Genomic DNA, 12,678 nt, shown 5'->3' on the forward strand with positions numbered 1-12,678 from the left:
GTGGCCCTCGAGGACCAGGATTGGAGACCCCTGATCTAAAACCTGCAGAATGGTGGCCCACCAGGAACAGGAGGTGAATATAATTCAACAAAATGCTGTGATTGACAGCACGTTACAGCTAACAGTGACCAATCAAAGCACAAGAGATGCATCTGGATAAATTAATATATGCAACAATCTTGGCATACTTAGATGTTTCAGTCATCTGTAACAGTCCAAGCATCTTCTGTCATTTAATATGCTTTTGGTATTCAAACATGTGTTTCTTTTTTTTAAAATAAATATTTAATTCGTATTCTTTAAAACATGACAGACGAGCAGTGATGCTAACACAATATTTGTTCTTTATTCGAGTTTTATGAGGCATTCGGTTGGAAAATAATGATACACAGAGAGAGATGAATGTTCTCGGAGCTTTCAAAGCTGCATCAGAGGGTAATTTAAAAACTTCTGATGAATGACTGCTTATCTCTGTGGCTCAATTAGTGACCATCTTGTGAATATTAGTGATGCTTTATATTCAAACACGTCATCTAATATAGTCCCTCATTAATGTCATCAGTCATTTTTACGGAATATTGGCCTGTTTCAGATAAGGTGAGAGTAATGAGATTATAAGAGTGGAGATGAAACTGAATACTAATGTCATCTGGCTAACAGTCACATAATATCACAGCAAGTTGATGTTTAGCATGTAAGTACAAAAGCTATGCTGGGGTAATTTAACCCTCTCAGGCTCAAATTAAGTTTTAGTAACAGGAAAAATCAGATATTTGGGGAAGTTATCATCTGAGTAAAATAAGGCTCATAAAATATGAATGTGGAGTAATTAGGTATATACAATTAGCTGTTGTAAATCTGCAACGTCTGCCTTGAGAGGGTTAAATACAATGTGCGAAGTAGGGGTGCTGATCAACTACTGTAGTCTGTCAAAGAAGCTGAAACTGAGTGTAAAGTTAAAACTGTAATTGAATGCTAAAAATAGGAAATCCATAGCTAAAGGCTAAAATTAGCAAAAAAGTTAAATTTACGACTGCTTAACCTTTGGTGCCAGCCTGATTCAAGATGGCCGCCACAGCTAATCAACCTTGGAGCACACCAGAATGGCTGTAAGAGTCAGTTTTCCAGATGTTGAGCTACAGTTTGGTGAGGCAGTAGCTGGGAGTCATCCCTGACCAGTGACGTGTGGTGAGCCACTGACTCCTTCAGATTTAGATTTACAAATATATAAACCCAAAAGGGTAGCTCATTCAATTGGCTGCTGGTTATTTCGTATCTCATCAGCATTCTTCACTCACACACACACTTAAGGTACATATTAAAGGTACGTAAAGATAAGAAAAAACATTAAAATTACCGTTTTGGCAGTCCGATGGAGCAAAACAAAAATTAACGGCTCACCTCTGTGAAAAAGGACAGCAGCAACAAGCACCTGTTGGCTCACCTGCGCCCCCTTCAGTGCGGCAGAGTACTGGTAAAAAAAAATTTCTTTAATGGTTAAAGACATTAGCCAGACTGTGGAAAATCAGGGTATATAAACGTATATGCAAACATTAAATTGGCGACACGCAGCGATACGGCAGCAGGAAAGGGCCAATTGCAGTTTGTGATGGATTGTCCGTTCAGAGGCTCGGCTCACCTCACGTTTTCACCCTTGTATTTGAACAGGAAATATGCAATTTCAGCGATTTTGACTGTAAAAATGTTCGAAATTAGTCATACATAAAGATCAGTGGACAAATATTACATTATTATATTACACATAATGTGAGCACTAACAGATCTTATTGCATCAGACTGTGTTTAACGTGTTTTCTGTTTGCGTATGAAGCATAAACTCCGAGCCGCGCTGGAGGAAAAGGTCAGCAACTTGTTCCAACTATTGTTGACTTTTCACAAAAGTGACCACGGGGGGAAAAAAAAAATCATTGAAACCATAGACTCCCAAATAACGAAGGCATTAACTGCTCACAGTTTCCCACGCAGGTCGTGGCTGCCTTAGATTTTCCAGGTGCACTAAACAAAAGCAGCATACTGTGGCCTTTTCATTTCTGCACACAATGACACAGAGGAAGGATGGAGGGGGGGCTTCAGTCTCCGGGGAAGAGGATAAAAAGGGAACGAGCATGCAGCGAGGCCGTCTCAGAGGAGCAGCGTGGACCACATGGGATCAGCCTCTCCAGATAATCTTTGTAATGAACAGACAGTTGCATCCACTTTTTCTTTAATCTATAGGAACTCTGAGGGCTTCGGTGAATGAGCCCGAGGGTCCAGGAGATAGACGGTGACTCTGGATCGAATGAGGGATATTTTAGGTCAAAAAAATTCAGACCTTGCACTTTCATGGTATTCATGGTAGCTTGTGCCTTGAGGCTAAAGACAACAGTTGTCCCAATTCTTTTTCTAATCTCTACAATTAGAGATCTTTGAGATGCCACCCTCTTTCAATTTTCGTACTTTGACATATCAGTCTGGTCTTCACCAAGTTCTAAAATGATTTAAATCTAACCTCAAATGAACAAAAACACACAACTGATTCCACCAAGTCATTATTTATTAAACAAAAGTGAAGCTGTGTGTGAAAAACTGCCTCCATCCTCTGACCCAGCAGCTTGTAGAACCTCCTTTAGCAGCAGTAACTCTCACTGGTGGTTTCCCGTAGGATTGTATCAGTATCTCACATGGTTGTGGAGGAATTTTGGCCTACTCTTATTTCCAATGTGGCTTCAGTTCATTGAGGTTAGCAGACTTTGTTCTGGACTTTAACTGGATCGTTGCAGCACCTTTGTCCTTTTCTTTTTGAGCCGTTCTGTTGTAGATTAGCTGCTGTGTTTGGGATCATTGTCCTGTTGCATCATGACCCAGTTTGTTGGACAGATGGCCTCACATTTCACTCCAGAATCAAACCATCAGCCCTCCACCACCATGCTTGACAGTCGCTATATGGTAATTGTTTGGTTTCCTACAAATATTCCACTGTGCATTATGGGTAAACATGTCTACTTTGGCCTCACCAAACTTCTCCAAAAGAATCATCACCTCCAAATGTGAGGCCTTGGTTCTCAGCCAGACAACAGTGGACTGCCCACTCCAGGTTGGGGAGAGGTTTTGCCTCAAGGGGAGGAGTTTAAGCATCTCAGGGTCTTAGGAAGGAGGAAGTGGGAGCTTGAGAGGTAGATCAGGGCAGTGTCTGCAGTGAGGGAGCCAAAAGGTGAAGGTCTGTCTGTGTTCCAGCCCTCATCTGTGTTCATGAGCTTTGGGTGGTGACCGAAAGGACCAGATTCTTAATACAGTTGATTGAAGTGAGTTTCCTCTGCAGGGCTCAGCCTTAGCGATAGGGTGAGGAGTACAGACAGCCAGGAGGGGCTCACAGCAGGTTCAGACATCTTGTTAGGATGCCTCTCTGAGGAGGTTTTTTAGGCGTCTCCTTCCAGGAGGCGGCGCTGGGGCTGAACCAGAACACTGGAGGGATTAAATCTCTCAGCTGGCCTTCGAACAGAGCTGGTGGAAGAGGCTTGGAGGAGGACGGCTGCTGCCCCTGAGACCCAGACCCGCATAAGTGAAAGACCACGATGACGACTAGATCTACTTTGGTCTCATCTTTGCCGAGGACGTTGTTCCAAAAGTCTTGTGGTTCCTTCAGATGAAACTTTACAAACCTAAGTCGTGCTGCCATTTTGTTTTTAGAGAGAAGAGGCTTTCTTCCTGCAACCCTTCTAAACAAACCGTACATGTTCAGTTTTTACCTTCAACCAGCTAACTGAGCTCATTTCTCTGAGCACTGCACAGTCTGACCTTTGGGGTGAATTTCCTGCGACGCCCACTCCTGGAATGATTGGCAGCTGTAAATGTTTTCCACTTGGTTTGATGGACTTCAAATGACCTTTGACCCTTCTCAGATTGATGGGCAGAACATGCTTCTCTAAGGTCATTGCTGATGTCTTTCCATCTTGGCATTGTGGTAACACACACACCTGCTTTTATAGAGGTGCTCACACTGATGCTGATCAGTTAATCAACAAATTAATTATCTATGTTCCGTAATATCATGTGAAAACATTAATGTGTCATAATCCCAATTTAAACAGGCAGATGTGATGTAGTTTCCAACAAATAGGCATTTTTATATTTCAGTCAGCTTTTAGCTTTGTGTTTTTTTGGCGTTGTGCGCGCAGACGTATGTTTGTGTGTGTGCGTTTGTGCTGGTGGGAGTGATGTTGGATCATCCTCCTGGACCGGCTCAGAACACAGAGATGTAGATTGGCTGAGGCTCTGCTCCCCTCACTCTCGAAATGGAAGAAAAATAGCTCAGTGGAGGAAGGGAGCGGATGAAAATAGCTCAGTAGGCAATCGCTGACTCACAAGGCAGCGCTGGGAGTCAGGAAGGCATCAAATCAGCTCGCTGTTGTTCAACTCCATCAGTATCTGTAAATCCACCAGCCCTCGCTGCCCTTCACCACTTCTAGTACGAACCGTGTGCACATGTCTCCTCTGTGGCTGGATTTAAAAAAAGGATAGTGACATCACAGGTACCATTTATCTTTTCTTGACAGCGCTGTCCAAAGTCTTTGGGGGCGAAGGAGAGCGAACGCCGGTCGGCTGCATCGTCGGCTCATTCATCACGCCACTCACGGAGCTGTCAGAGCTCATGTTTTTTTAAGTACTGTGAAATGGAACAAGAGCACGAACCAAACTCTCCTTTAAATCACATTCTGATTAACACATCAGGCCCGGTGCGCCCAAAATTACACAATTAGTGTGAAAGCAGGACTTTTAAATTGAAATTGTTTACATTTACATAAATATTTTGCACACAATAAACGATTAGTGAGCAACAACTGACCTGATATTCAAATTTTCTGAAAAACAAACACTAAAATAATAAACTAGGTTTGAGAAATCAGATCAGTGTAGCATGAACAAAACCTGCATTGATCTTTAATAAGATCCCTCATTTTTACAGAAAATAAAGACGTCTTTACAGTCACATATAGTGATGAACCAGAGCGAGTAAAACCAAATAAGATGGATTTTAACTTCATTACAACAAATAAACAACTGCGGAGGAATTTCTTTTTACTTTTTGTACTATAATCTAACTGATAATTTGAAGTTTCACTGGATAAGATTAAACAGGCTTTCTGGATTAGATTTCTCATTTTATTTGAAGTAATATTTCAGCAAAAATGCTTGAGATTATCAAAGATAAATGATGAAAAAACGAAATAAGCGCTCATCCTTTGTGACGTTAACTTCTGGCTTCTGGTCCTGTTTTCAAAACAAGTTTTAAAAGTTAAAAAAAGAAATGTCCCGTTTTCGCTGAACATATCAGAAACTTTGATCAGAACCGTTGTGCCTTCGCTCTGAGTGGCTGAATGAACTTTTTCACCTTTAAATATCTCAAAAAAAGCGACAGCTTTCCTCCCGTTTCTGTAAAATATTTTACTTTGTGTTCATCAGGAGATGTTGTTGTCTGTTTGTTTGTCTGAGAGGTTTTCAGGACAAACAGTCCGCCAGCACTTTGAAACTCGGTTATTTTGGGAAGGAACATTTAACTGAATGGAAATAATCTGGTGGTTTAATAATTCATAAAGAACCGTCTGTGTCTGCTTCCAGGTTGAGACTCTGAGCGATGCAGTCTCTTTTCGGCGGAGGGGAGCTGGGGCTGCTGGGAGGCGGTGGCGACGCCGGCGGCCTGAAGGAGGATGGCTGCGGCAGCATGGCGTGGAGGGCCTCGCCCCTTCCGGCCGACGACGTCTACTCGGCCTCGCACTTCGCCCTCATCTCCGCCTACCAGGAAATCAAAACCCGACTGGGCAGCCTGGAGCGGGAAAACACCAGCATCAAGAGGAAGCTGAAGATCTACGAGATCAAGGTGAGCGGATTTTAAAAACACAGCTGTAAGACAGCTGAGCGCCGAGTGACTTCACAGCTAAAAATGTGATGCATAAGCTAAAAGAAAAGCTAAAAGCTAAAGTAGCAAAATGGTAATTAATGCAGCCAAAGACCAGTTAGAAGCTGAAAGTAGTAAAGTGCTAGCAAATTGGTTAAACTAGCAGAATGATAGCTAAAAGCTAAAAGTAGCAAAATGATAGCTAAAAGCTAAAACTAGCAGAATGATAACTAAAAGCTAAAACTAGCAGAATGACAGCTAAAAGCTAAAACTAGCAGAATGATAGCTAAAAGCTAGAAGTAGCAGAATGATAGCTAAAAGCTAAAAGTAGCAAAATGATAGCTAAAAGCTAAAACTAGGAGAATGATAGCTAAAAGCTAAAACTAGGAGAATGATAGCTAAAAGCTAAAAGTAACAGAATGATAGCTAAAAGTAGCAAAATGGTAATTAATGCTGCCAAAGACTGAAAGAAGCTGAAAGTAGTAGCGAATAGGTAAAACTAGCAGAATGATAGCTAAAAGCTAAAACTAGCAGAATGATAGCCAGAAACAAAAAAAGCAGCATATGCTGAAGCTGCAGTCACACACTGTCTGTCTGTTAGCAAAATAACTCTGGAATTACTTAACAGATTTTAATGAAATTCTCAGAAATTAATCAGTGGATGTTCTGTAGACATACAGCTGATTAACTTTAGGAATTCAATATGGCCACCACAGCTAATCAACATTAGCTACAACTCAGTCAGTTGGTGTGGTAGTAGCTGTGAGTCATCCACAACATGAACATTTTTGTCAAGGCTGGACCAAAATGGCTACAACATAAGATGATCTCAGTCATGAACGGCAGCGGGCGATATGCATTTGTTAAAGGAATGCTAGGCCTTTAATTAAAAATTGATTTTTTTTATTTTTTGCTTGTTCCGGACTGGCTTGATTTTACCAACTGGCTCTTCTCTGTTAGTCAGTTCTGTTTGTCTAATCTCCTGCCAAGTACTTTTTGAAAGTGTCTGTTTTTTGTTTTTTTTTAAGTTTCCAACAATGGCTTCTTACATGGTTTTATGTAACAAACCATCTGGAGCGTCAGGTTGATAAATGACAAAGCAAATCCACTCATTTTAATGAAAACTGAGCCAAAGAATCTTCTTCTTTTACTATCAGTTCAATCAGATTCACTTTAGGCAATAAGTTAATTAAATCCATCTGCAATTACAGCAGCCGTTTCTTGGATTTATTATTGGACTTCCTGTCTGCTGTGTGTGGAAATGTGAAGCCTGCTGCAGATGTAACGCTGATTAATCCCGACAGTTTGAGGAGTAAAAGCTGGGATGGATGTGGGGCAGAAAGCACCTCGAAGAGTCAAAGCAGCTGAAACATACAGGTGCTGGTCATAAAATTAGAATATCATGAAAAAGTAGATTGATTTCAGTAATTCCATTTAAAAAGTGAAACTTGTATATTATATTCATACATTACATACAAACTCATATATTTCAAATGTTTATTTCGTTTAATTTTGATGATTACAAATGACAACAAATGAAAATCTCAAATTCATCTACTGGGGAAGTTTTGGGTGAGTTGAATTATGCCCCGAGGAGTTCATGTAGACCCTGGTTCCTTTCTTTTTTTCTTTCCTGAAATCACAAGTTTCTCAAAAATTCAAAAGTTTCTTGAGTGGAAGCGCGCATAAATGTTTAAATCTTTAAAACAAGTATTTTCTTTTTCTATAATTGAATACTGAGTGAAGCACACAGATGTCTGCCCCCCCCAGAAAATGGCTGAAATACCCTCTTTGGAAGCAAAATCTAAATAAATGAGGGATGTCTCAAGACTTTTGCACAGGGTATAAATTTAATTTAGATTTGTTAAACTCCATACGTGCAGATTAAACAAATTACAAATTTATTTTGGAATCAAGCAAACGTTTTATTAAGTTTCTTATTGCACGAGTATAATGAGAATATGAGCTTTTTGTCCTTAAGGAGACCGACCTGAGCGTTTCTGGTGAGATGAGATGAAATCCAGGTGGTTTTCTGATCAAACTGGGGAACAAAACGTAAATGAGCATAAAGGAATTATGTGGGAGGACTGAAAATTAGGAAAAATGTGAAAATAGGTTGAAATAAAGAGCTACACGGGCAGAGGAATGGGCTGAGATAACGATGTGAAGAGGAAGAAAGAGATGAATTGTTGAAATTAAGAACAAAGGAGGATTAGAGGAAAAGAGAAATACACCCCTGGATATTCTCCCCATCATTAGTCTTTGGTCTTCTCTATACTCGAGGAATTTCAGAGCATCCCTGCCATTCCTCCGATGCTCTGTTCCTTCTTTAACTTTAAGATTCTTTAGGACTCAACATCTGTGCAACTGAGAGGAGAACAGCATCAAGAAACGACAAAAGATGTGCTTCAAACTCTCAGGAGGACAAAAGATGCAAGCTGTTACAAGAAAACTATTTCTGGGCAAACATGACGTTTGGAGAGAAGGAGTTCGGATCTCTGTAAATGTTTTCAGCGAGCAGCTGTTACCGAAGGCCTCCGGCTGCCAAACGGCTGTTGATTTATTCTCCAGCGCCGGTTTGTTCAGGGGATTCCCGCAGAGACAGGTGTTGATTTTGGTAAAACAGGTGCAGATGTTCACCCATTTGGAGAAGTTATCTCACCTGTGATAATGTTGGTGCAACAACCTGCCTCCAGTCATTAACCAGCTGCAAAAATCCGGATTATTATCTTAGTTTGAGTTGCCCAAACTCAGCTGTTTCTTTTTGTTCTTAATTCTGATTATTAATAATTATTTTATTTTATTTTATTCATGACTATTCTCCAATAAATATGTTTGTACACCGAGAAAAGCCTCCATGAAGCACTACACCTGATAACTGAGGAAATTTAGACTTTATTATTTACTTTATTTTAATGTTTTCAACTTTTTTTATTTTCATTAACCACCACAGACCTGAACAGGGAACAGCTTTAAAGAGATAGTTCAGATGTTGTCAGGTTTGGTTTGGTGAAAAGGTAATAAACAGTTAATATCTTACCTGTCAGCGTTCTGATTGGATTAACGAGCTAACGGCTAATCTGACTAAAAGAGATTACTGTCATCAAAAAACCATAAGAGTCATAGTGTTTCATGAGAATGCTGTTTTATAAACCTTTACGCCGCGGTCAGGTTCACATTACACACTTATTTACATGAGTTCTGAGGTTATTTGAATATGCAAATCGCAGCAGCAGCTAGCAGTAGCACTTCCAGTGTAGCCTGGAGGACTTCCAGCAGGACTTTCTCATTATTTCTGCAGGAACAGTTGCATAACAATGTAAAGGTTTAAAATGAAGAATTAGTGTGATCTAACTGCTGTGATGATCCTGGCCTCGCTCTGACTAGCCATTAGCTCGTCAAATACAGTCAGATTTAAACTATTTCTCCAAACTCAGGTTTAAAGAGGTATTTACAAGAAGTAATAAATTAACAGAACATAACCTCTCTACTTTTAAAGAGCTGAACGAGCTTTTTAATCATTTTATTGTCATATTATTCATGTAAATTTATCAGCGAATCTATTTTCATCAGTTTTATGCTCTAGAAACTAAATGTAGATTAATAATCATTGTAATTATTCCTCTCAAGCTGAGCTGAATGGCACAAAAGCAAGATTTCATCATAATTTACTTTATTTTTAATTTTCACAACTATTTCTTTTCTCTTCTCTGACATACAACCTTTTCTGAAGAACCTATTTGTTGTTTTAAACGAGTTTATTTGAAACCTTCCATTCTTTTGCCAAAAAAAATCATCTTTTTTAATTTAATTTTATTGTTATTGAACCACAAACACGACCACCCACTTAACAAGACTCAAACAAAATGAGTCCAATTTTACCGTAATGAGGAAAATAAATATATATATGTATTAAAAAAGTCGTAAGATTGATGAATTTTTCTGTCAGTTTAAAAAGAAGATTTAAAAAGTGACATTTTGTCTACAGATTTATCCTCAACACTCAAAAAGAAGCATGTACGAAAACAGACTTCTCTGTTATCCATAAATAGATGTTAAAACTATAAAAATAAAGTCCAATCTGTGCACAAAACTCCAACAATTATAAATATATAAGAGCTCAAAGCTATACAGTATTAAATGAATGCAATGAGTCTAATTTCACTCAGTTATAGATCAACAGATGGATACTTTTTTAGTCCAACTACAACTTTTTTTAATAAAATACATCTGGTATAAACTGACCAGCTGCTGAAGATATTTCAATACATTTTTTAATAGAGTATAAACCTTACATACTTGTACTGCATTCTAAATTAATTGAATTATCTCCTAAAGTAAAGAATAATTAGTAAACACCAAACCTATTCACTCGTAAACTAGTATTTAAGGTCAGCAGATCCAAGACTCCTGTGGCTGTTTTTGATGGAAATGTTTTGTTTTGTTTTGTTTTGTTTTGTTTTTGAACACACGAGTTTGTTCTCCGGAGTTCCTGAAGAAAACTGGAGGAGAAAACTGCAGATGTTTACCCCATTTACTGTTAAACGGAGCAAAGAGAGATGCTCTGCTAAATGGAAAAGGGTTGTTTTCTCCTCAAACAGACATTGCATCATCAAAGCAACGACTTCGCGCAGAAAATGGGAAGCTCTTATTGCAGGCACTCTAAATGTAAATGTGTTCATTTAGGTTGAACAGCGCACCGTTATATAACCTGAATGTTTCCATCACAGCGTCCAGCTAACAGCCAGAGTTTGGTTTTAAAACCAAACTCAGGAAGGATCTTTCTCCTTTTCTATAAATACACAAAGCAGAACAAGTTTCTCTCTCCTGAAACCTGTTTTAAACACGGCAAAAATAATAAAAAGCATGAAAAACCAGCAGCAACCTGAGCCTAAAACCATGTGTTTTTATTTAAAACCCTTGATATAACCCAGTCTGCACTGCAGAAACTGTTTCAGATGCAGTATTTATTGTTTAATATTTCAGTTTTCAACCCTTATGTCACGCTGCTGCTTTGGGGTTATGTTCATAACAACGGCGTAATGAAAAGCCTTTAATACCTTCTTTCTGTATGTTTTTCCATCATAGTCTTCATTAGTTTTCACATCTCGCAGCTTTAGGAGGAAACATGTAAATTATACATCAAAACGTGCAGCTTGATTGGTAATATTTGTGCTATAACTTTAAATAGTGGTACATAAATAAAAACATGGATTGTTGATGCCACCCTCTAACTTTTCTATTGTCTAACATTTTCAAATGTTTTGCAAACAAGCTCTTCTCACTCCCACATTTTTTTTTTCAGAACATGTGCAGATTAAACATCAAAACAGACATTTTTGTTTTCTTCACTGCTGTAAGACTTGTGGTTTCCCTCCAGAAAGCAGAGCACAAAACCCAAGCTTTATTAGACTTTAATAGCTCAAAACTGGAAGTGAAGGTTGTTCTGGGACTGTAGAAACATAGAAACCCACATGTGGGACCATCAGAGTCTTCTGCCGCTCACGGTTCAAGGATTTTTAAGGTATGACTTGCAGTTTTTGTACAGCGACTGTTTGAGGCTTACTTTTTAGTCTGTTTCTGTCTCTCTTAAGTTTGTAGTCAGCGATTGAGAGACACAGGTTTGAGGTTACCATGGTGACTATAATGAGCCTCTGGCAGCAGCTTTAACATTATGTTTGGTTCTTTTTACACTTCTATGAGTCGTACATCTTTTTTTTTGTTTGTTTAGATTATTACAACGCTAAAGTTGGATTTTTTTTCTTTTATAGGGAATAAATTAAAAATTTGCTGCAAAGAAGTATTTATATTTTTAAGATGTAGTTAATCAGTGGCTTTATTATCAAAGAAGGAAGTCTCTGTTCTTCTGGATGGGATGCATTTCACTTTTTCTTTTTCAATATCTTTTTTGGTCTTTTTCTTTGTGTGTGTGTGTGTGTGTGTGTGTGTGTGTGTTTGTGTGTGTGAGTGTGTGTGAAGGAAGAAGGACAGCAAGAAGCTTTTCAGACATTTATCCAAGGTTAAATATAAACATTTAAACACTGTCAGCAAAGAGAAGAACAAAATAAAAATATGTTTGAGGTGCACAATTTTTGAAAATGTTGTTTATTTTATGACATTGCTGTAATGTAATCAAATCTGTTCTGCAGTAACAAAAATATTGGCGATAAAAACATTAAAATGTACCGTTTTGCAGCCATTTTCTGTAATAAGGTTCAAGAATAACAGAATGATGTCACTGTCCCTGTCTCTGTTGTCATGAAAGAACAAGAACAGGATTAGTTTTTAGGCAGGTAGAAGTCAGACACGTCGTGCTTTTCGCTGCAAATTTTGTATCATTTTTCATCATGTTCCTTCTTGTTTCTGCAGTTCCCGATGATCAGCGAGTTCGGTGAAGACACCAACTCTTACTGCTCCTTCGAGAGTAAGGACACGGCGCTGCTGCAGTCCGAAAACGGCAACCTGCACCAGAGAGTCAACGTCCTCACCCATGAGGTAAAACGGGTCAGAAACCGAGGGGTAGACTGGAAATATTCAGCACCGGCGTTGGGAAGCTGGAACGTGCAACGGATTCAATAAAAAACCTGATTTAAGCTGGCTAAAATTAAGCTTTTGTCACACAATTAACCTTTTATGGAAATCAACTGGTTGAATCTCAAATTTGGGCCAATAAATGTCCAAAACTAATATTTGCATTCCAAGCAGAACACACAACTGGTTGTTTTTTAAGAAATCGTCCAAGGAGCAGTGTCTATTTTTAAAAAATGCATTAAAACTGGAACAAG

General features: G+C 38.8%; 1 protein-coding gene across 1 annotated transcript in view; it reads left to right on the forward strand.

The window, feature by feature from the left end:
- tbkbp1 (TBK1 binding protein 1) overlaps nucleotides 1-12,678 on the forward strand; it is a 66,347-nt gene that overhangs the window by 25,582 nt on the left and 28,087 nt on the right. The window contains exons 2-3 of the mRNA XM_037981058.1: nucleotides 5,617-5,875; nucleotides 12,263-12,388. Coding sequence (XP_037836986.1) covers nucleotides 5,633-5,875; nucleotides 12,263-12,388 — 369 coding nt within the window. The 5' untranslated portion in view covers nucleotides 5,617-5,632. The remainder of the gene's footprint in view (nucleotides 1-5,616; nucleotides 5,876-12,262; nucleotides 12,389-12,678) is intronic.

Source organism: Kryptolebias marmoratus, linkage group LG17 (genome assembly GCF_001649575.2).
Source record: "Kryptolebias marmoratus isolate JLee-2015 linkage group LG17, ASM164957v2, whole genome shotgun sequence".
Taxonomy (NCBI): Eukaryota; Metazoa; Chordata; class Actinopteri; order Cyprinodontiformes; family Rivulidae; genus Kryptolebias; species Kryptolebias marmoratus.